This window comes from Castor canadensis, chromosome 1 (genome assembly GCF_047511655.1).
Source record: "Castor canadensis chromosome 1, mCasCan1.hap1v2, whole genome shotgun sequence".
NCBI classification, from domain to species: domain Eukaryota; kingdom Metazoa; phylum Chordata; class Mammalia; order Rodentia; family Castoridae; genus Castor; species Castor canadensis.
The window spans coordinates 124,887,115-124,911,993 of NC_133386.1; the positions used below are offsets into that span (position 1 = coordinate 124,887,115).

At 41.6% G+C, this 24,879-nt stretch overlaps 1 protein-coding gene and 1 pseudogene across 2 annotated transcripts in view; both read left to right on the plus strand.

Annotated features, from left to right (window-relative positions):
- The first annotated feature begins 14 nt into the window (after positions 1-14).
- The window catches only part of Prcp (prolylcarboxypeptidase), a 68,818-nt gene continuing 43,953 nt past the window's right edge, over positions 15-24,879 (plus strand). The window contains exon 1 of one of the 2 annotated variants that reach the window (XM_074081787.1): positions 15-158. Coding sequence is in view for 1 of the 2 variants with exons in the window: in XM_020179567.2 (XP_020035156.1) it covers positions 565-735 (171 nt within the window). In the remaining variant the exon portion in view is untranslated. Of the gene's footprint in view, positions 159-421; positions 736-24,879 lie in introns of those variants that run through there. The other variant, XM_020179567.2, reaches the window with a different exon arrangement.
- Positions 7,438-9,893, plus strand: LOC109696500 (WD repeat-containing protein 26-like; annotated as a pseudogene).

Here is a 24,879-nt window from a genome sequence, read left to right on the forward strand (position 1 = left end):
TGCCACCTGAGTGACCTGTGCAAATCCTGCATCCCTCTGGGCCTGTTTCCTTATCCACGAGTGGGAATGACGATCTCACACGAGGCACAGGGTTGCTGTGGTGGTTGAGTTAGATGAGTGTCGCGTGTGCCATCAGGCTAGTGATAAACTGACACGTGGTGAGTCGTCAATAAACTGTCCTGGTAGCTATTCTTTTTACTACCCTATGTGGGTGGGATTTGCAGAGGGCAGGGGGTATATGGCAGTGGAACTGCGGGTGGCCCGGGCGGAGTTTGGTGGTGACAGTAAAGAGATACAGTGAGACCTGGAGGAGGGATACAGCGTGAAGGAGGAGACCCTGGCGTGATGAGGCCGGACGTGGAGGGTGATCGCAGTGAAAGTGGGCGGTAGAACGGGGGTGTCACGAGAGGAACCGGGGTGGACCGCGGCGGCGACCCCAGGCTTCCCCGGGGGAGGAGCCGGCTGCGGCGGGCGGAGCTCGGGCTGGGCCGGATCTAGGCTGCGCGCCCTGCTGGGCCGGTGTGGCTCCCGCCCTGCACCCGCACTGCAGCCGCCGTCCGAACCATGGGCTGCCCGGCCCTCCTGCTCCTGCTTCTGCCTCTCCTGGCACCCGAGGCCACCAGCGCCGTCCGCCCAGCACCGACAGTCCTCGGTAACCGCCTACACTTGCCAACCAGCCCCACGTCCCGCCCCGCGGCAGCCCAAAACTACTCCGTTCTTTACTTCCATCAGAAGGTAAGCGGGGGAGGGTTCCCGAGATCTCAGGTCCCAACCGCCGGGATCCGCATCCATAGAGCCCGAACCCCGGAGCCCACTCCGAAATTCACAGTCCCTGTTGCCTAAGACCTGCCCCGGTCTTTGACTCAGACTTTCCAGAGGGTGGCCCAACCCAAGTCTAAAATTTCTCTTCCCATTAACTAATAATTTAATATCGGTCCGGTCTTGCCCCCCCCCCTCTCTCCCCCTCCCCCCGCCCCAGGAAATTTATTCTCACAGTTCTGAAGGCCAGGGCTCCATACTTTTCATGTAGGCTCTTCTGTAACTGGCCACGACAGTCATTTAACTGTCCCAGCTCCCAGAGGGTGCTCCAATCCAAACTCTTTTGACTTTCCGCAAATTCAAATTATTGAGTGCCATCCCTGGCTCTTAGTCTGTGAAGACAGTCATGCTTTGCCCCAAGGCAGCCCCTAAACAGGAATTCTAATACCTGTACCTATTAGATAATATAGAATATTGATGCAAAATGCCAGCCTGTCATCTCAGGATCAGCTCAAAGTTAATTTTGTGGGCTTTCCATTAAGAGGTTTGGACAGGTCCTGTTCTAAGACTCAATACATATAGCCTGTGCTCATAAAGGAGGTTGTAGGCATATGCCAAGATTTGAAGCGTCTCTGGTCTGTAATTTAAGAGTTTTCAGACAGGCTTTATACATATCTTTGTGCTTGGGTGCAGGATGGGACATTACCCCATAAGTCTGAATGAAAAAGTACTTTCTTTGTGAAATGACAAGGAACCCTTACAGTTCTAAATTTCTGTATAAAGGTAGGCAAAAACATGGAGAGACTAGAAAGAGTGCAAAGGTCTGATCTCAGCTTTAGGAATCAGACTAGGATTCCACTCTGCTAGCTCTGTAACCTTGAGTAGGTGACACTACAGGTTACAGCCTCTGATTTTCTGGGTTTGTGGTGATAGTTAAATGAGAGAAGATGACATATCCCTCGCAGAGTAGCTGTCCTGAGTAGTCGTTTCAAGGCGTGGTTACTGACCTATGCAAGTTTCATATAGGAATTTGAGATAGAAGGATGACATGGAGTTAACAGAATAACTTATAAGAAATATTTTTTTCTTTCAGAAATTTGAATTTGAGTTCATGAAGAAGAGAAAGTATTTCAGTTTTAGCAGAGCTACTAGGAAACAGCCCTTTTTTCAGGGCAAGTCCTTTATCCCTTCAGGGCACAGTCTCCTCATTTGTAAATTGAGAGGTTGGGAGTAGGACCAATGTGTTTTACCAAGGAAAATGAAGGGCTCTCTGGGAAGCTAGCTCAGAGGGCAGGTATCTGGGTCTTCACCCAGCTTCACGTGGAGGCCATGTGAGGGGCTCTAGGACCCCTCTTACCAGCTTCCTTCACTTAGAGCGTTGGGCTTTTGTCTGCTTTATGTACTGAGATTTTGTGTACAATTATTTGCTGCATCCTATTACTAAAAGAAAACTGGGAGGAGAACTATTGGAATAGAAGGTGTCTAATATCCCTTTGGGAATGGTGAAGAGAAACTACCAATAAAAAATGGAGGAATGAAAGGGTAGAAAGGAAAGAATGATTTAGTCCTGATTTGTACTTCTTCGTTAGCGTTTTCTTTCTTGGCTGCTTCACTCTTTAGAAATGTAATTTAAGACTGGTTCTTTTTCCAGTTTTGGTGACTTGCAAAATCTTTTTGGCTTTACTCAACTAACCTTTGCCCATTGATACATGCTTATTTTATACTTCAGTACATAGACACAGATTTCACATATATTCTTATTACAATAGTAATAATTTCCTTATAGTACCTACAATTGAGTTTTATATCATTTAAGAAATGTTACACATAAGTGTTTATTGCTTACTCAATTTTCGGCCCATAGATTTTCACTTGGGACTATGTGAATTTGCAGTGCTGGGGATCGAACCAGGGCCTTATGCATGCTCTCTACGCCTGAGCTACATCTCCAGCCCTTAGTTTTTATTTGAGATAGGGTCTTGCTGGCCTTGAGAGCTCTATGTAGCCTGGGCCAACCTTGTACTTGCAATCCTCCAGCCTCTGCTTCCTGAGTGCTGGGATTATAGACATGTACTACCATGCACAGTTCTTTTATGCTATTTAACAATAAAATCATTATTATAATTAAGGCTAAGTTTCTATTTAAGATTTGATTTTTATCAAACTTTATAATTGTTTATTTATCTGTTATATCTGTTCAGGTGACCAAGCTAGTCCCAACTGTCCTTTATAGGCACATGAAGGGCATTTTATGGCATCTATAAAAAAGCTTAACCCAGCTAGATGCGGGCTCACTCCTATAATCCTAGCTACCCAGGAGGCAGAGATCAGGAGTATTCACGGTTTGAAGCCAGCCCAGGCAAATAGTTCTTGAGACCCTATCTTGAAAAAACCCATCACACACACACAAAAAGAGGGCTGATGGAGTGGCTCAGGGTAAAGGCCCCGAGTTCAAACCCCAGTACTGCAAGAAAAAAAAAGTTTGTCTCTCCTCTGCTTAGAAATCCTTCATAACTTTGATTGCTTGCAGGATAAAGGCCAAACTCCTTGGCATGGACTCCATTGCTCCTCACCACATAACCTTAGCTGGCCTTTACAGCTTGATGCCTTCCTCTAACCTCCCGTTCCTTCTCCCATACATCTACTCTTTTAGCAACATACTCCAGTAAAGTTTACTGCTTGAGAAATTCTTTCTGGGATACCATCTGTCTTTTCTACTAGTTAAGCTCATCCTCCTATCAGTTGAAATGTCATGTCTTCTATGAAATCTTGTCTTCTTTAGGGCAATTTAGTTGGTTTCTTTTCATTCTGTACGCTTGCTATTTTGTATGTGTTCCTCTAGCTAGATAGCACTCTCTAGTACCTAGAAGAGCTTATAAAAAGTGCAAGGGTTTTCACTGTTTCTGGTTTAGGAGGAGGGTTGGGGAAGGGGTGGCAGATGCCATGTTCAGCCACAAAGGTGGCAAGAAGAAGCAGGCCAAGGAGATGGATGAGAGATGAAGCTTTCAGGCAGAAACAAAAAACAAAAAACAAAAAAGAAAAAAGAAGAAACTCAAGGAGATAAAAGCAAAAGTGGGGGAGGTAGTTCTCGATGGCCACAGGTGGAATTAAGAAATCTGGCAGAAAGTAAGCTGTTCCTTGTGCCTGAAATGATGGTGACCCTTGATTCCATTCCTATGTAAATATTTGGATTTCCTGCTATAACATTTTTGCCACCTTTAGCTAGAGGGAAATGTTGTCTTGGGGCCTTGTTGTACATGTTAAGAATAAAGTTTTGCTGGGTGTGGTGGCACAAGCCTGCATGCAGTCCCCAGAACTTGGGGGACACAGGCAAGAGGATCACAAGTTTGAGGCTAGCCTGGGCTACTTGGCAGGACCCTCTCTCTAAAAACAAGGAATAAATTTTTATTTAAAAAAAAAACCTCAAAACTATAAGGCACAAAATAAATAGTTGTGCTTAGCATAACAATAATTAAGAGAATGATGTAATTATTATTAAGGACTAAAGAGCTTAACAGTAAAGCAAAGTCTACCATCATTTGACACAATTTCTTTTTCTTTTTCTTTTTGTTTCTCTTTTCCAGTTATTTTTTCCCATTTTCCAAAGTCTTCAAATATTGATTTGGTAGGAACATTTGATTTTTTATCTGAAATAACTGAATCAGGAGACTAGAGGAAGGATGTGTTCATATCACTTGGGGATATCAAGGATCTGAGTGCTTGTGATGTCAGTATCATAAAGGGCTCCCTGGGATGCCTGGCTTGTGATGACAGTGTTTCTATGCTTATTACCTTCCCCTCCCCACCCATTCCAATACTTCAGGCCAGAATGAGTCCTGAGGTTATTTGACTACTTAATGTAGAGGAGAAGGAGAATGGGTTCTGTCAGGTTATTATTCTGAGTAATAAAGTGGGGAGCAATATTTACTGTATTAGTCAGGGTTCTTTAGAGAACCAGAGACCAAGAAACAGAGAAAGAGAGAGAGAGAGAGAGAGAGAGAGAGAGAGAGAGAGAGAGAGAGAGAGACTGGTTTATACTAAGAAATTAATTCATGCAACTACTGGTTAGATGGCAACCCAAGGAAGAGTTGCTGGTTTGAATGAGTGGGCAGCAGTCTGCCTGCAGAATTCCTTCTTGCTAAGGCCATAAGGCCATTAAGGCCTTAGACTATTTGGATGAGGTCTATCTAAACTGAGGAGAGTAATCTGCTTGACTCAGGGTCCACTGATTTAAATGTTAATCACATCCAAAAAAACACCTTCACTGAAGCATCCAGAATAATGTTTTATCTAACGTGGGCATGATGGCCTAGCCAAGTTGACACATAAAATTAACCATCACATCCTCCAGAGTTGTCAGGGTTAAATGTGGTAACACTTGAAAGCACATGCACAGTGCTTCCAAGAACTGCAACTTGGAAGAATTTAGCGGAACTTAATAGAATAAATGCTATTTCTTCTCTATTCTGTCCTAAAACCACACTCCACAATGATTATACATTTCAGATTGATCCAAGTGCATGACTGCCATGGTAATGGTTCTTCTGGAAATTAGTGGTCAGTCATCTGTACCAAATGACACCCACTGAACTATGGATCAGTGTTTCTGCTAGCAGTTTGTGTCTTGGCCCAGCATTGTACTCATGGTGCCTAACTCTTATAAGGCCTTCCCCAGCTACTTTCTTAGTGGTAAGGTGACCACGTGACTGTGCTAGGTTGTTTCGCTTTATGTACATCCTTTACCATTCTGCTTTCAGTTCCTGTTCTGAGTTCCCCTTTCCCGTTTTTGGCACAGTGGCCCCAAAGTCTAATATATTGAGGCTGTATTGGGCCCTTGGAAGCTCATATTAATATTGGTCTTTTTTCCTCCTCCTCCTCTTTATATGTTTGTCCCCTGACAAACTGACAATCTTCCCCTGGTCTGGAGTTTACTATCACAAATATTATGTGAATTCTGAATTGATACCTGTGTTTGATGAGAGTCATTTTTGGAAGAAGTCTTAGAGATCATGAAGCCATGTGTTGGATTGACTTTGATCTAAATTATGGAGGGTGGGGAATTTGATAGAGCTTGACTATGATAGTAATTAAGAGCACAGACTTTAGAGACAAACAGCTTTGAGGATGATGTGTTTTGTTTTTGACACTACCTGAGTAACTTGACAAGCTACTTTGAGATAGCCCATTTTCATGATCACAAAGTGGGGATAATTACACTACTTGTCTCACAGGTTTGTTGTAAAATAAGGTGGTATGTGTAAAGTGCTTATCTAGCAAAGTACATACCACTTAGTGATCAATAAATGTTATGTATTATTTTTATCTTGCAGTTTCTTGATGCTTTTTCTTTCTCCATTTAGAATAAAATATTTAAAATCATTTCTTATAGTTTATTCTGAAAAATATGAATATTTTATTCTGAAAAATATGGACTTTCTGTTCCATAAATAATACATATGTGACTTTTTGTTTTTTGTTGTGTATGTGGTACTGGGGTTTGAACTCAGTGCCTCATGCTTGCTAGGCAAGCACTCTACCACTTGGGCCATTCCTCCAGCTCCATATGTGATTTTTAAATCAATGATACATAATTTAATAGACTTGTGACATAAGAATTAACTTTTTTCCTTGCTTGAAATAATTTTCTTTCACACAGACATAAAAAGAAGCATCTTAAACTATTTTTATATGCTATTTTGAATTTTGGTAAAATGTGGAGGGAAAATATAATGAATGTATTCTTTTAGGTTTTTGGATCTACCTTCTCCTACTGGTGGAGTGGCTCAAAGGGTAAATGCGCCTGCTTAACAAGCATGAAGCCCTGAGTTCTAAACCCCAGTACAGCTGGAAAAAAAAAAAAGGAACTACCTTCTCTTTTGATAACAGTACTAAAAATGACACTGTCTTTCTAGTAGGTAGCAGAGTTTTTAATATTTTCCCAGATAAGGCTAAAATGTGACTTCGGTAAAAGTTAACTTTATGTTTTTCACTGTTTTGTTTATATCCTCTGTCAGCATATTCCAGGGACTTTGTGCCTTAGCGATTTAGACAAAACATTTTCAGTTTGTGTCCTATCAGTCCTGCCACCAACTCGTGTAGTGATCTTGATCAGTTGCTTAACTCTGTGGACTTTATTCTACTGACTTGTAAGATGGGAGAATTGGATCCCCTGATCTCTGACACACATCTATAATTCTGTTCACCGACTGCCTTTCGTCTATAGCGCACTGCATTAGAAGCAGTGGGGTGTGAGCACAAAATTCTAGCATTTGCTGTAACATTTGCTACCCTTGGTGAGTTGTACCGAAACATTTCTGTCTTGACTTTGAATAAGATGCAGACCCCTATCTTATAAAGTACATTTAAATAAAGAATTAGTCACCTCGACTCCATCAGGCAGCAGCTGGGGGAAGACTCAACACACCAAGGGAGCGGAGCAGAGCAGCGCACACCGAGCTCAGAAGCGGCTGCTGCCCGAGCCGGGGGGCCCCCCCCCCTCCCCCGGGCCTCAGCAGCAGAGAGAATAGGAGAGCCCGGGACGCCTGTGTCCTCGCTGGCCATCTCCTCTTCCGTGGTGCTGGTTGTGGGGCTCGCTGCGGACGCCATGCAGGTCACTGGGGCGGGATGTGGCGGCCGGGGCACCGGTGGGGAGCGGGGAGGCGCCCCCGGCCGCTGTGGACCTGGCGCACGCCTGTGCGCTGCCGTCCGGTCCCGCCCCGGTCCCGGTCCCCACCCCGCCGGCAACAATGGCACCGACCCGAGTGTCAACAGCGGGTCCCTGGCGGGGCCGCTACCGAGCTGGGCAGCTGCCTTTAGAAGCAGCAGCTCTTGCAGTCGGAGGAGGGTGGGAGGATGTCTCAGGCTGACCGGACAGCACCTGAACAGCCTCGGGCGCAACCAGACTGTTGACCTCCTCATGCAAGAGTCAGATGCCCTTCTGCTACCAAATTCCGAAATCATGTCATGGAAGGAGACCGGAATAAGGCAGAAAATGACCTGAATGAACTAAAGCCTTTAGTGCATTCTCCTCATGCTATTGTGGGAAGAGGCGCCCTGGAAGTCTCTCAGACGTTCTTGGGAATAATTGTGAGGATGAAGTTCTTGCTGCTGCAGCAGAAGTACTTGGAATATCTGGAGGATGACAAGGTCCTGGGGGCACTTCAAGTTCTACGCTGTGACTTGACGCTGCTGAAATGCAATACAGAGCGCATTCATGTTCTTAGTACACATCAGAGCTAAGAAGTTCTTAGCTCTGATGTGTAGCCAGGCAGAGGATCTTTGAGCAAAAGTAAATAGGAAGGCAAAGGGAGTGCTTCTCGATCAAAGCTTTTAGACAAACTTTTTTTCGTACCTATTTACCACCATCAGTGATGGTTCCCTCGCAGCGTTTACAGACTCTCCTGTGGCAGGGGTGCCTATATTACCAAACTTGATAATAATCTAGAGTCTGTGTCTCTACCTACAGATCATGTTTGTAGTAGGAAGAAGTATCCCTGTTATACTCAGCAGATACTTACAGAGCATTGTAATGAAGCGTGGTTCTGTAAATTCTCTAATGATAGCACTAAACTAGCAAAAGGATCAAAAGATACGACAGTTATAATATGGCAAGGTGATACAGACACACACTTGCTAAAACTCCTTAAAACATTAGAAGGACATGCTTATGGCATTTCTTATATCGCGTGGAGTCCAAATGACAACTCTCTGTTCCTTGTGGCCTGAACTTCTCGGAGTTTTGGCTTTGGAATATACAAATGGGAGAACTAAGGACAAAAATGAGCTAGTCTCATGAAGACAAGTCTGATGAGTGTGGCGTGAAACCCAGATGGGAAGCGCTTTGTGACTGGAGGCCAGGTGGGCAGTTTTATCAGTATTATATGGATGGAGACCTCCTTGACTCCTGGGAAGGAGTGAGAGTACAGTGCTTTTGGTGTTTGAAAGAGGGAGAGACTGTTCTGGCATCAGATACACACCAGCAAATTTGAGAATATAATTTTGAGGACCTTACAGATGGAAACAGTACAAGAAGATCATCCTATTATGTCTTTTACTACTTAAAAAAATGGCAGATTACTTTGTTAAATGTAGCAACTCAGGGAGTTCATTTATGGGACTTGGCAGGACAGAGTCTTAGTAAGAAAGTATCAAGGTGTTACACAAGGGTTTTATACAATTCATTCATGTTCTGGAGGCCATAATGAAGACTTCATTGCTAGTGGCAGTGAGGATCACAAGGTTTACATCTGGCACAAATGTAGTGAACTGCCAATTTCGGAGCTGACAGGACACACTCGTACATTAAATTGTGTGAGCTGGAACCCACAGATCTCATCGACAATGGCCAGTGCCTCTGATGATGGCACTGTTAGAATATGGGGACCAGTACCTTTTGTAGACCACCAGAATATTGAAGAGGAATGCAGTAGCATGGGTTGTTGGTGACTAATTTGAAGCAGACAACTTCTGTTTAACTTAAAATTAGTTCTATTTTAATGGCTGGGATTTGGTACAAACAAACATGATTGATAGCTGGACAGACATGCTCATCATGAAAAAAAGAATCATTCTGAAGCCTGATTGGGGCCAAACATTTACACCTCGATTCGTAGTAACCAGTTGAGATGAAGCACGTTGTTAGACACCACGTTGAATTATCCCCCATCAGTTGTGAAGAACTGTGCTACATTCAGGCTTACCCACTGAACTCAGTATATATACAATATTATATATAGAGAATATATATATTCTCTCTATACTTTCTTCCCCCTCGTGCCTTTCGTCTGGTGGGACACCATTCTTGGTTCGTGGATTCTTGGTTCTTGCCCATTGTGCAGTATATACTGATCCAGAGGATGGACCAGTGAACTCTGTCAAAAGCACTCAATTAAATATGACAAAAGTTTTGTGTTTTTCACATAGCTTGTTGCCCCATAAAATGGTTAACAGCACAATTTTAAAAAAAATAAATTAAGAAGTGTTTATAGGATTAAAGTGACTTCGTTGTATACATTTAGAATCTAAACCAGCTTAAAATTGTTTCCTCTATGGCTTAGATATGCAGTAAGGCTGATGCTCTTCTGGAATACACGAGACTGGTCAGAACAGTGCTTGGAAGGACATTACACAGGAAACACAGAGTAAGACTTTGAAAGCACCCACCCCTTTTTGTTTTATTCATGAAGGAGCATCACTACCTGATGTTGAAGAAATTCAGGATTCAAAAAGAATTTTAATAAACCAACAGGAGAGATGAAGCATCATTCTAGGTTTTCAACAAAGTTTGTTCCAAGTTGTTTTTGACTTGACAAGAGAGCAGAGGTCAGCAGATACGGGGCCACTTTGCAATTTTATAGTATAGTTGAGACTTAGAAGAATTCAGCAGATTATAAACATATTTAAACTAGGATTAAAACCTCACATTAATTTCTCTTAATTGCCCTTTAATATCTGACATAAAGGATACATACATTTGAAGAAGGTTCCTGCTCAGCTTTTCATATGTTGCCATAACGAACCTAATTCAAATTGGTGGTGTGGACAGTCTTTTAGTTGAAGGAAACCTTTCCCTCAGGGAAAAGGACTTTTAATTTTGAGAATTTCACATTTAAAACAAGCTAAAAGCCCGGTGTTCCCATAACAGCTGAGTACCACTTACTTGGTCTCCCTGGAAAGTCCCTGTTTTTCAGTAGAGAAAAATTGGATGACCACAGCTGTTTTTTGGAAAGAAGAGCAGGGATAAACCCAAGAAAGAGTATGATGAAGAAAAAAATTGTATCAAGTTCCCCTTTAGGCTTCTTATCACCATGACTACCCCCCTTTAGGACCTACAAAGAAGGGAAAGGTGTGGACTCAGGAATTCTTCCATTGTGGGGGTGGCAGGAAGGGGGTGACAGCAGGAAAAACGAGTAAATCTAGGGAAGGGGAGAAGAAAGACAAACACATTTGGCCTTAAAATGACTCAGTGTGTCATTTACCCACCTATCCACCTACTCAACACTTGTCCTTTATGCATCAGGTATGGGCTAAGTCCTGTGGAGGTAGAGATGATTACATTTGGAAGGACCTCAAATTGTACTGGCTGACAATTCCAGTTGTACATGCTCAAACATGGAAAAGCACTGAACGTTTTGTAATTTCTTAGCTCACAGGTTCAGTAAGGCGAGTCTATTTAATATTTTCTTGCTCAACTAGTCATCATCATAACAGCTCACTGACTTGATGTATATATGTGTTAAAGCAACTTATTTATCCATCCCATAACTAAAAGCCACTGTTTTGCCTATTTTTTTGATAAAAGAAACAAAATTAGATTTCTGTAAAAATCCTAAGTATGCTTTGTTCAGTGTTGGATAATTGCTCATCAAAAAGTAAAATTCTGATTTGATAACTTTTATTATGTATTTAGAAAATATGTATGCCAAGGGAAAATTATAAGAATTAATTTTTTATGGTTTACAATTTAAGAAAATCATAGTTATTATTTAATGGCAGTAAATGAATGAGCATTTTTTGATTTTTGTACTCTGGGCGAAGTATTATGCTAAACTCTTTTACATATTTTTTCTTGTGTGTGTGTGGTGTGTGTTTCTAAGGATTGAACCCAGGGCCTTGTGCATACTAGGCAAGTGCTCTACTACTGAGCTATACCCCCCAGCCCTATATATCTGTTTTGAATTATTCCAATTCCTTTTTGAAATAGGTTTAATGTGGGGTTCAGAGGTTGGTTGATCAAGCTATTAAGGGATAGTATTGTGGTCACATTTTATTCTATTGCTTTTAAGATCTGTAGTCTCTCATTGACATCATGATGCCTCTGTGTTCAAGGGCAGTAGAGACAAAACTGATGTGTCTGTATGTTTGTATTCCACAATCAGTCTTACAACAATCTTGTGAGGTACATACCTTCATTTTTAGAAGCAGAAGTATTGGAATTCAGGAAGATCAAAGGAGGAAACATAAAAATATCTCATTTGAATCCCAGCTACTTGGGAGGCAGAGATTGGTATGCTCACCATTCTAGGGTAGCCTAGGTAAAAAAGTTAGTGAGACTCCATTAGTTAGCGAGATGTGCATGGTGGTGCACATCTGTAATTCCAAGTATGTGGGAGATACGAGTAGGAGATTCGGTGGTCCAAGGCCAGCCTCAGGCAAAAACATGTGACACTATATAAAAATACCTAAAGTAAAAAGCACTGAGAATGTGGCTCAATTGGTAGAGAACACTTCCCTAGCAAGCCCCAGATCCTGAGTTCAAAGCCCAGTACCGCCAAAAAAAATGTTCAAGCATCATGGCAAAGGCTCTGGTAAACGCCCCCTGGCTGCCATCACATCACGGCAGGAGCAAGTGTGAGAGGAAGAGATTATATGGTGAGACAGGAAGCTGAGAGCAGGGAGGCACCAGTTTTGCTCTTTTCAAACAACCCACTTTCACAATAGCTGACTCTACGGGTAATCCTTTCCTTTCCAAGGGCAATGTCCCCAAATGACCCAATTCCCTCCCACTAGGCTCCACTTCTCAATGATGCCATCACCACCTTCTCCTAATCCAAACATCTCTATGCTGGAGCCCAAGCTTCCAGCACATGAATCCTTAGGGACAAACCACATCCAAGCCAGAGCAAATGTGTTTCTGAATTCACTCACTTATTAAGTGCTTATTGTGTACTAGGCATTATTCCAGGCACAGGGAAGATCAGGGTAAGTGTGAAGCTGGTAAGAACAACTGTAAGACTGGGGGACATGAACAAGGGATGAGTAGTAGGGAAGGAGGGCAGACTGTGGGGACATCTGGGCTCTTATTCAGAATGAGACTAGAAACCTTTGGAGCATTGGGAGTAGGAAAATTACATATATATATATATATTTAGCAATACTAGAGTTTGAACTTTGGGCTTCATACTTGCTAGGCAGGCTCTTTACCCCTTAAGCCATGCCTTCAGCCCTTTACTGCTTTTTTTTTTTTTTTTTGATATAAGGTCTTGCTTTTTGCCCAGGCCAGCCTGGACTGTGAAACTCCTGTTTTATGCTTCCTGCTGTCATCAGGATGGCAGGTGGACATTGAGATGGGGATCTCACAAACTTTTTTTTTTTTTTTTTTTGGTCTGGGCTGGCCTGGAACTGTGATCTTCCTAATCTCAGCCTCCTTCATAACTTGGAATGTCAGGTGTGTGCCACATTGCCCAGCTATGGTTTAGATAGGGTCTTGTGAACTTTTTGCTGGGGCTGGCTATAAACCTTTATCCTCCCAATCTCAGCTTCCCAAGTAGCTAGGATTACAGGCATGAGCCGCTGGTGCCTGGCTGAGAGTTATATATTCTGATTAATGTTTTAACAGACATGTTCTGGCTGTTGTGATAAGAATAGACTATAGTGGGAAAGAGGGGACAGGAAGACTGGGCTATTGCAAAAACTCAGATTAAAGACAATGTTGGCTTGAATGAGCATAGCAGTGGAATTATGAAAAGTGCTCAAGTTCTGGATTTTTTGAGGATACAGCTGAGAGGTATCGTTGATGAATTAGATGCGGAGTGTGGGATAAAGAGGAATAGAGGATGATTCCAAGGTTTTTGACCTGAGTAGCTGTAAGGAATGGAACTGCCATTTACCAAGATGGGGTAGGTTGCAGAAGGAATAAGTTTGGGGAAGGAGGAAGTGAGGAACTTTTCTCCAGACATGATATTTGAGTCAGGAGTGGCAGAAGAATTGGGGAAAGAGAGGGAAGATGGCTGCTTAGAGACACCCAGCACTTTCCTGCATCTCCATGAATCTGAAAACCAAACCTCAGGCTGCAGGGAGTGGTGGATAGTGTGGAAAGGCAAGGGAGGGCAATAGTAAACTGTAGACATTTAGAGGTCAGGTAAAATCTAGAAATATTGACCTTTAGATTTATAAGAGAAAAACAGACCCTCATAGAGCTCTAAGCAAAATGGCAGGGAAGGGGAGAATTGTGCCCTTCCCCCCTTAGACATTGGGTCTGCCAGGAAAGGACTAAAGGGAGAGTCCCTGGAAGCCCAAGGTACACTGCTGGCACCCTGAAAAGGTTAAGTTTAGGATTGGTGATCCGGATGTTTCTATGTGGAGGTTTTGTAGCTCTGACTCAGAACCCAGCTCATCTGGTTGGATGACTGGCACTGATTTTCTCCTGGTAACCCATTATCATTAAAAAATACCCATTAAGGATCTACATGTAGCAGGCATGATTCTGGAGACGACAGGTATATTCTCCTGTGGAGCTCGTTTTCTGAGTGTACCAGAAAAAAAAGCATATAAATAAGGTTGCAGATTATAATGTTTGCCTTGAAAGAAATGAGCAGGGTGTTATGTGTGTGGATTTGGGGTACAGCAGATGGAAAAGCCTGTATGTAGGGAAGGTTTCTCAGAGGAAGGGACACTGGACTTGAGAGGGAGCAGAAAAATGATGTCCTGAAAAGGTTTTGGCTCTTTTTTCTCCTATACTCCTTGCAACCACCAGGCTGGCTTGCCGCCCCCTACCCCCCTTAGTCTATGTGTTGTTTTCACTCATGTGGCCTGACCCTCATTGTGTCCCCCATTACTACCGTCCCCTCCCCGCTTACTACTAGAATAGTAGAACAGCTGGTCCTCCTGGCCTTCTTCAGATGCCCTCACTGCTACTCCCATGGGTTGAAACATTAATCGCCCATCTGCTATTCCAGTCACTCCCTGCTCAGAGCCTGCAATGACTCCTTATTGCTTGTTTTATTAAGAACAGAATCCTGTAGCATTCAAAGCCTTTCTCTACCACCCCAGCCAGTCTTTCTAGTTTGCTTATCTACACAACCTCCACACACCCTCACTCCTTTCCTGTCTCGTTCTTTAGCCACATTGTTCCCTTTGCCTGGAATGTCTCTCTGTTGGCCTTTGACCCCTTTGTCAGTCCCATCCATGTCTTAAGCCCCATTTCAGACACTGCCATCTCCTGAAGCCATTTCTTATCTCTGGAGAGTGTGTGATTGGTCATATCTTTCTTTATACTTCTGTATAAAGTAGGCTGCAGGGAGTGGTGGATAGTGTGGAAAGGCAAGGGAGGGCAATAGTAAACAGTAGACATTTAGAGATCAGGTAAAATCTAGAAATATTGACCTTTAGATTTATAAGAGAAAAACAGACCCTCATAGAGCTCTAAGCAAAATGGCAGGGAAGGGGAGAATTGTGCCCTTCCCCCCTTAGACATCAGGTCTGCATGCATTACTAACCTTGTGTTAAGAGGTTTTGGTTTTTATTTATGTACTTATTTTCCTTCTTACAGCAGTTCTGGAGTTTGAACTCAAGGCCTTGTGCATGGTACCAGCTGTTACGAAGTTTTGTATTCTTCTGTTATTTCCTCACATACCTTTTTTGAGACAGGGTCTTGCTATGTAGCTCAGGCTGGCCTCAAATTCCTGACCCTCCTCCCTTGCCCTCTCACATGCTGGGATTATAGAAATGCTCTACCATGCCCAGCTTAAAATGTGTACATATATGTAAATGTATGTTTGTATATACCTCCATGATGCTTGCCAAGTTTAGGCATCAAAACTTGGAAAGTGTGACAATAAAAAATAAAAATAGTGACCAAAAAGTAGAAAGAATGTATAGCACACCATACATTGTTTTACCTAGAATATTGTCTTTACAAATCTTAGGCATCTGTGTCTTTCCTCTGTCTCTTGCCCACTTTGCTATATGTTGAGGTAAGGAAGGGATATATTTAAAGGAGGTGGGGATAGTATTGAAACTTATATTCTAACTGTCTCACTTCCTTTTGGAGAGCAAGATAGAATGTCAAATGAAAAAGACCCATTTGTTTTTATTCTCTCATTTTGGTTGTCTGGAGGCTGCGGTTAGAAGTTTGTGCTGACTCTTCTCCCAGCATATCTACACAGAAAGGGTTATGGAAGGGAATGACGCCTACCCTATGTTTTTCTTCATTTTGTGTATAGGTGATGATTGGGGAAAGGGTAAAGAACAAAGACATTAAGAAAAAAGTCTTCTTAAAGGCTTCTTGCGGCATGGGCTGTGGTTCAGGGCTAGAACATGCTTAGCCATGCGAGGTGCTAGATTTAATCCTTCATACTGAGAAAATAAGTAATTTACAAATATAAAGGCTATATTTCTATGGTAATTGTGTTCCACCCATATTTATTAGACAGCTAAAGTAAACATCTTATGATATTGGTTTTCCTTTGTAAACAGAAGCTAATTATGTAACTGTAAATCTTTACTTTCTCTTGCATGTATGTCAGTTAGTTCAAGCTGATCTGCAGTGCTCCAAGAGGGGAATACAATGGTCTCCTGTATAAAGGGCTCAGAGGAAAGTAATTTATGCATAGTCACATAGCTGGTACATGAGAGAGCCAGGATTTAAACTCAGCTCTGTCGGCATCAGAGCCCTTGCACCAAGTTGTCTCTGTACTGGCTGGATTTCTGGAATTGACAGAAGGTTTTGTAATTCAGACCATACCGTGATTCAAGTAGTTCAAGGCTAATTTATTTATTTATTTTCTTTTATTATTCATATGTGCATACAAGGCTTGGGTCATTTCTCCCCCCTGCCCCCACCCCCTCCCTTACCACCCACTCCGCCCCCTCCCTCTCCCCCCAACCCCCTCAATACCCAGCAGAAAGTATTTTGCCCTTATTTCTAATTTTGTTGTAGAGAGAGTATAAGCAATAACAGGAAGGAACAAGGGTTTTTGCTGGTTGAGATAAGGATAGCTATACAGGGCATTGACTCACATTGATTTCCTGTGCGTGGGTGTTACCTTCTAGGTTAATTCTTTTTGATCTAACCTTTTCTGTAGTACCTGGTCCCCTTTTCCTATTGGCCTCAGTTGCTTTAAGGTATCTGCTTTAGTTTCTCTGCGTTAAGGGCAACAAATGCTAGCTAATTTTTTAGGTGTCTTACCTATCCTCACCCCTCCCTTGTGTGCTCTTGCTTTTATCATGTGCTCATAGTCTAATCCCATTGTTGTGTTTGCCCTTGATCTAATGTCCACATATGAGGGAGAACATACTATTTTTGGTCTTTGGGACAGGCTAACCTCACTCAGAATGATGTTCTCCAATTCCATCCATTTACCAGCAAATGATAACATTTCGTTCTTCTTCATGGCTGCATAAAATTCCATTGTGTATAGATACCACATTTTCTTAATCCATTCGTCAGTGGTGGGGCATCTTGGCTGTTTCTATAACTTGGCTATTGTGAATAGTGTCAAGGCTAATTTAAAGACAGTTATCTGTACTAGACTAATAAAGTTGAAGAAAGAGGAATGTCAGTTCTACTAACATCAGGTTGAGTAATTCTGGAGAGAAAAAAAATCATAATAGATGTTTCAATACTATCAGAGATTTCTTCTGACTTTTTGTTATAGAAAGAAAAGCTTTAAATTAATGTAAGTTATGTTATCAGCAGTAGGGGTCTATGAAACTTTCTAAGATAACATTGACAGAGATTTTGAGTAGCTCTATACACTTAATTGAATAAAGGATGTTAAGAGACCAAGGATGATCACAAAAATGTACTGTCCAAGAGAACAATGGAAGAGACTAATGTGGTAAGGTAGGAATAAAGGCACTACTATAGAAGTTTGTCTCCTTAAGCTTGGTGCTGAAGGTAATTTATTCTAATTCCACTAGTGAAGCTTTTTAACATTCTGTATAAGAAATTTGGCTTGGAATAAGTTTATTACAGTGTATGAAATGTGCTTCAGAATAAATTAATCAAAGAGTATATGAAGTGTGTTTTGAAGATCTCTGGGCTTCCTGACACTCTTTTTGGGGAGGGGGGTCCATGAATCAAATTTATTTTTATGGTAATTCTGTTTTACTTTGTACAGTTTTGGGGGTTATACCCAGGGCCTTACACGTTAGGCATGTGCACTTGAGCCACACCCTCAGCCCTTTTGTTTTTGAGACATAGTCTTGTCTAACTTTTTGCCTTGAACTCATGATCCTCCTGCATCATCCTCTGAGAATTGCAGGATGTGCCAACATGCCCAGCCACTTGCTCTGTAACTGTGATGCCATGTCGTACTGATGGTACATAAGACATAGTGCCTAAAATCACTGGTGATTTAAGGCAGCTGCACTAGACAAACTAATTCAATAGTCACTGGATTCTTTACACGTTCACCTAAATAAATAAATTACCAGTTTCATTTAAGAGTGTTCTTGATGAACATAGAAACAATAAAAGTCATTAATTTTATTAACTCTTTTATTTATTTATTTATTTGGCCAGTACTGGGATTTGAACTCAAGGCCTGACACTTGCTAGGCAAATGCTTTACCACTTGAGCCATTCCACCAGCCCGTTCTTCTGTTGAACATTTTTGAGATAGGGTCTCTAGGGTCTTGCTTTTTTTTTGCCCGGGTTGGCCTCCAACCTTGGTTCTCCTGATCTCTGCCTCCTGAGTAGCTAGGATTACAGGTAGTGAGTCACTGGTGCCTGGCTAATTTTATCAACTCTTGACAAAAGGAAGAGTTCATGTAAGTATCTTAGTTTTTGCTGCGTGAAGTAGCCACTGCCATAGATTCACGTAACATTCTGCTTAGAGAGGTCTTTGTAGGACCCCTTCTTTTTATGTTGTGGTGATACTGGGGTTTGAACTTTGCACTTGCTATTTGCTAGGCAAGCACTCTGCCACTTGAGCAATGCCTCCATCCACAGACCCACTTCCTGACTTCTACTTTTGAAAGTCACCAGCCCCTAGTTTAGGTAGTCAAGTCTAGTTAAACATACCTAGTTATTTTGTGTTTTTTTGTTTTTCCAATGGGACTGGGCTTTGAACTCAGGTCTTCACGTTTGCAAAGCAGGCATGCTTTGAGTAACACCTCCTGTCCTGCACACCTCTGATTGTTTTTGGAGTTTAGGATCTCGAAAACTACTTGCACAGGCTGACCTTGATCCTCCTGAATTTCGCCTCCCAAGTACCTAAGATTATAGGCGTGCGCCACCGTACTGATCTCATCTTTAAACATGTTGTTTAGGATAATTATACTGTTTTCTTTAATAAAGTGTTGTAATTTAAAATGATATTATAAGGCTGAAAATTTAATCTATTTTCCTTAGTCACTTTTATAAGAAGTCTGGCAGTTTAGACCATAGTTGTGACTATGTTATTCTGTCAGGTAAGAGGAAATAGTCCCTTAAGATATGGATTTATAATCTACAGCATATAAAGTGATGAGAGTATATCACAGATTATTTGGAAAATTCCTTATAAACAAAATAAAAAGCATTCATTTTATTTCTTTATTTTATGCCATTCTTCAAAAATCCATGATTTACACAACAATGAATGTATACTAAAGGTGTATTACACATGTACACATGTCACAGCATTGGTCACAAGTAACTGGGCAGAAAGCCAAATGAAGCACACTAGGTTGCATCATATTTAGTATAGAAGTGACTCTCACTGCCACCAAGACACTGCCTTATTGATGGTAGTCAATTCCAAGATGACTGAAATTTTAAAAATTTGACTCTGCAGTCATGTGTTTAAAGCGAACATTCAGAACAAATTGCTAAACTTTTATATCATAATTTCCTACTTTTAAGTGGTAATTATAGACACTTATAAATTGTGTAACACACAAACGCAAATTGTGTTTGTCCATGTGTTTGGCAGAAGTTTCAGACTTAGGAAGTGCATGCTAATAATACCTCACATTACGGATTTATAATGCATCCATGTCCTTCAGGCTTGAGCATTTGCTGTACATTTGCACACATGTTCGGTTCAGTTTAAACATAGCAAGATTAAACATAGCAGATAGGTTGTTTTTTCATTTTACAGATGAGAAAACAGCCTAAAGACATAAAAGTAACTTGTTCAAGTTCAAATAGTTAATAAATGGCAGAACTGGCATTCAGACTCAGGTCTGTTTTCTAATTCCTTTCTCTTTTACTACATCATAGAACATTCGTGGTCTTGAGAAGGAGGAAAAAGAGTGTTTAACAGGTATTAAGTTTTAAAAAGTACCATTGGTACTGATTAGATTTTATTTGTGTGTGTGTGTGTGTGTGTGTGTGTGTGTGTTTGTGTTTAAGCCTTGATACAACTGGCACTTAAGTTTTCCTGGTGGCATATAACAAGGATGCTTGACCGGCATCATTGTGAGATAATAATCCAATTTAAACAAGGAACAAACAATGGCTCTGATTCATCAGAGAGGAAAGTAAGGAAGTACTTGTTATCCTTTGTCAGTCAATTTTAGTTTTTATGCAGTTTGAACTATAGGTCACGCTGCAGACACTGCCCTTTAAAACTTAGGAAGTCTCTGCACTTCCTGAGCACTGATGGCCTCTTCCGTTGAGGGAGCAGTGCACACAAACTGTGTGGAGAAGCAATGGTGACAATTCTCTTCTCCTTGGTGCTCAACTGTTTCTTTCCCTCCAACAATTAGCTTTAAATGACAATGAGCGATGCAGGAAATGCAAACTAAAACAGGGTTTTCATTTGCCTTTTTATGCAGCCTAACTTCTATAGCTCTTTCTTTTCTTTTTCCTTGAGACAGGGTCTCACTATGTAGCCCAGGCTAGCCTCAGCTTGCAGTCCTCCTGCCTTAGCCTCTAGAGTGCTGGGATTATAAGTATGCACCACCATGCCTGGCTTATGTGATCTAATTTCTAAAAAAAAAACCTGACTACCCTTTGAAAAGGAAGGGCATTCATATTTGCTGTGCACCTTTCAGTGACCTTGAGAGCAGCAACCTTGGATCTCACTTGTGTGAGTATCTGGAAGTCCTGCTCTAGCACCCAGGCTCATGTTTGCTCACACACATCTCACTACAGCAGGTGAGTCTAGTTGACATTGTACATTCCACCTGCTTCATTTTTAAGTTCCAAACCAAGTGACCCAGGCCTCCCACACTATCTTGAGTCTCCATCCCTTTTTCAGCTACTATAGGCTTAGAAAATGCAATTGAATTTTAGATCAACCTTTAAAAGCATAATTATAGAAGTAAGTTTGCTAGGGAAATGCCTCTGATATTGACTATTATTGACACTAGTGCCTGGCATTACACATTGGTCACCTCATGGTTTTGTGCACACTGTTGGGACATGGATTATTTAATGCTGTATCTCTCCTTTGGAATGGTTTGTCTTCATCCTTTCTCTGCCTGCCAAATTCTTGCTCATCCTTCACTGCTCAAATCTTGTATCACCTTCTCTGTGAAACTTCTTTACTTCTGCCACAGGCTGGAGAACTGGCTGCTCTCCCCTTTGTGCCCTCCTATGCACTTCATAGATACTTTTGTGTTACTGCTTTGAATTGCAATGATTTATTTGTATGTTGGTGTTCCCATTAGACTGTGGGACCTCATCCATTAGTGTATCCTCTACTCCTTCCACAGCTGTTTGAATAACTGGTTCAAACTGAAGTGATTACTCCCTCTTCTGAATGCTATCAGCACTTGATGTTACCATGTTTTTCCTAGTACTATCAGAGTGACATTGACACTGCCCAGAAAGAAGCTGGTCATATACAAAGGCCTTTGCAGTGCTGTGGGTTCAGAGGTCTGGAGGATTAAAAAGGAACTGGAATAGTAGGGCAAGTGTGTATGTCTGTGTGTGCTTAGGTAGTTATTTCCAACTAGTGTGGACATATTTCACTATTTTAAGGACTTGCTGAAGATTGGTTTTGGTTTTCCAAGGTAAGTGAGCACCTTGAGAATAGGACACTGTGTATACTGTTTTAATGTTCCTCCTATGGTATCTCAGTGCAACCTAGAGGCATAGGTGTCTGAAACAGGTTAACTTTATAGCAAATATTGATGTTTTTACGTTAACACTCCCTTCTAAAACTGCTCTGATTTTTTTCACATTTCCGTTAATGGCACTGATCTCCTAGTCATCCAGTCTAAAAACTCAGAATTAACTGATTCCTTTATCTTCACATCCAAGTGAAAATCCAGTCACTAAGACCTTTCCATGGTTATGACCTTGTTTTGACTCTTCATAGTTTATTTCCATTCTTTATCTTCCCCAGGATTCTGCGTGTACTTTGTAATTGTAGTCTCAATTTTTACTTAGCTTCTCAGTCTCTCAATTCTATCAACCTCACTCCAGGCCAGTTGATAACATGGATTTTTTTCCCTCTCCTCTCTTCCAGTTCAGTCTTATCAGGCCCTACATAAACCCCACTTCTTAGAGAAGACTCCAGCTGCCCCACTTGGTACAAGCCATTCTTCCCCCAGCTTCCAGGCCTAACCTTTTTTTTTTTTTTTTTCTGTCATGAGAGAAACAGTCATCTTCATTGGACCAGTGTGATTTAGATCAGTGTTTATAAAACAGGGGGTTGTGGCCCATTAGTGAGTTATAAACTCGATTTAGTGGATCAACAGCATTTTTTAAACAAAATTGTATGCTATTGAGCAGCCAAGTTACAGAATTTGAAATTATTTCTATAAAAAAATTTAAGTGGCCTGAACCATTATGTGTAATAATATTATAATATTATGTGTAAGAATTCTACTTGAAGAACAACTCCTGTTAAATCAATTCCAAGATATAATTTCACTTCAGGCAATCTCACCATTAACAGCATCATTAAGAGTCAAATTACAGCTGATAGACCTAGAGATGCTGGGCAAAGGATAGCTTGTACCAGGCTGGGTCAGCTGGCGTTTTCCCTGAAGAAGGTGGGTGTACATAGGGCCCAAAAAGGCTGGACTGGAAGACAAGAGAGAAAAAAAATCCATGGTACCAGCTGACCTGGATTGAGGCTCAAAGAAAAGAGAGACTGAGAGGCTATTGTAAAAATTTAGCCTGGAATTACAAAATACAAGGCAGGACCCTTGGGAAGCACAAAGTAACGCAAAGGAGGTACATAACATGACAGTTTAAAGAAAGGAAAGTTAAGGGTGAAAATGACTTCCTGTTGTAGGAAGATGATTTTGTATGGAGAGAAGGGACTTGGGTATCTCAGCAGTTTACAGAATTTCCCTTGATAATTAAATCACTCCTTGTAGAGAGGTGTTTTTCACAACAGCAGGTGGACATAGTACCTGTTTGTTTCTTTTGCCATCTTGTTTTTCCTCTCAGTGTTTTCATGCTTGCATAATTACAGGGCTGGTTGAGGTTTTCTGACTTACACTGTGTGTCTAAACACTAACAAGAGATAAGGGCGACTTATCTCTTGTTTAATCCTCATCCATTTTGTAGATGATTAAAAAAGACCATTTCAAAAATGGAGACCTCTATGAGTCCGAGGCAACGAGATGAAAGTGCCACCACTTGCAAGTAGTCGTAATTATCTTCTCATTATGGGCTGCTAGAATTGTAGCTTTAAATGGAGGGGATGTCCTGTAGTGGTAGCAGACTATAATTATTGTTCCTGAATCAGTTCGCCTCAGAATGTGCTGCTTTTGTTTTCCATTGGTTTATTTTTTTAAAGGATGCAAGCCTGTGTGGTTAAACTTTTCATGGTTGTATTCTTTGTGACAATGCTTTTCTCTTATAGGAGATCTTTTATTTAATGGTTACCTTATATTATCTTTGATAAGAACTGCCCCATGCCACCATTCTGCAGACTGAGCCGCAGCTGGTCTCATCCCTTGCAGAACAAAGCCACACTGTCCCTATCTCCTGCCACCTCTCTTTGTCCACTCCTAGCCCTTGCTTTCTCCCTAATGCTACTTAAGGCCAGACCCGCCGAGAGAAGCTGCTGTGCCATTTTCTCTCGGCCAGCCAGCCTGCTTATTAAACTTTGGACATGAGATACCTCTCGTGAGCCTCCTTTGTGTGTGGTATGCAGCGTTTTCCTAACCATCTTTATTGCCTTTATAAGGACAGAATGGTACCTGGGAAAATATATTATCAAACTGCTTTATAGGTTCTCCAGGGTCACATGCCAAATGTGAAAATATACATATGTGGTGACTTAGTTTCTTCTGTGTATTAGTAAAAAATATTATTGATGCTATCAACCCTTGGGATTATTTGCTATAATTTGACAAATCTTGAGTTTTTGCTGTCATCAAGGATTTGTATATATGCTACCTTGAGTCTTTGCAACTCTGTAAGGAATGTTTTAGTAATTCCTTTTATCCATGAGGCAAGTAAGTTTTCTCATGTGGAGAAAAACTTGCTGGACATCATCTAGCAGGAAAGTGGCACAATTAGCATGTCAACCCAGGACCTTCAGGCTAAAAAGTTTGGCTTTTCCACTGTATTGAGCCAACCTTTAAAACACTGACAACCCAGCATGGTAGCTAGTGGTTTGTTTTGCTATGATTGATGAGTAAAGGCATTCCAAGCTGGAGGAAATTCATATGCAGAAGCTCGGAGACTTGAGAAAACATTATTTCAGAGGATTTCTGAAATGTGAAGTAGGGGAGGGGAAAGTTGGCAAAGATGAGATTGGGAAGGGTGGGTGGTATACCTGGACAGGTATTAGTAGTTCCTTGGAGTTTGCCTTCATTGTAGTCTTCCAAGCCACCAGTTGGTTGGGTTATGTCTCCTCTTTGCTGTCATAACAAACATCCACATTCATAATGAACATTCTTTGTACAGAAATATTTTCTTTGCTTGCTTGTCTCCTCCCCAAGACCATAGCTTCCCTGAGAACAGAGTGTGTCTTTTATCCTTGTTTCCAGTGTAGCCAGGCACACAAAGTAGGCACTCAGGAAGTAGTGAGAGAATGAAAGGCCTTGTTCTTGCTAAGGAGGAACAGTTCTCATCCAAGTCATCTCTATTTGCTGCTCTTCAATGCTTTAAAGGTTGAGTTGGGTCAAGGTTGAGTTGGGTTTTAGCTTGATAATTTCAGGTTCAATTCGTATATCCCCAGGCTGACATACCTATGAGGGAAAGATAATAGAGTCTCGCCCAGGACCCAGGGCAGAGTTACTTTGGGTAGCCCAAGTGTAGTCTGGGTCACTTGGTCTTTGGTTATCATTTCTTTCTTATTCATCTCAACCAACATTGATGGAGCAAGACCTGTGCGCATGGTGTTTTGTGTCGTGGGGGATGCAGAGATGAATAAGAAAGAGGGAGGCAGTATGGCATGCTGGGAAAAAGCATAGCCTCTTCACTTCGTAGGGCTCCTGTGGAGTATGAAGGAGATAACGTGCACATGGCCTCCTCTAACGTTATTCATAGAGGCAGGG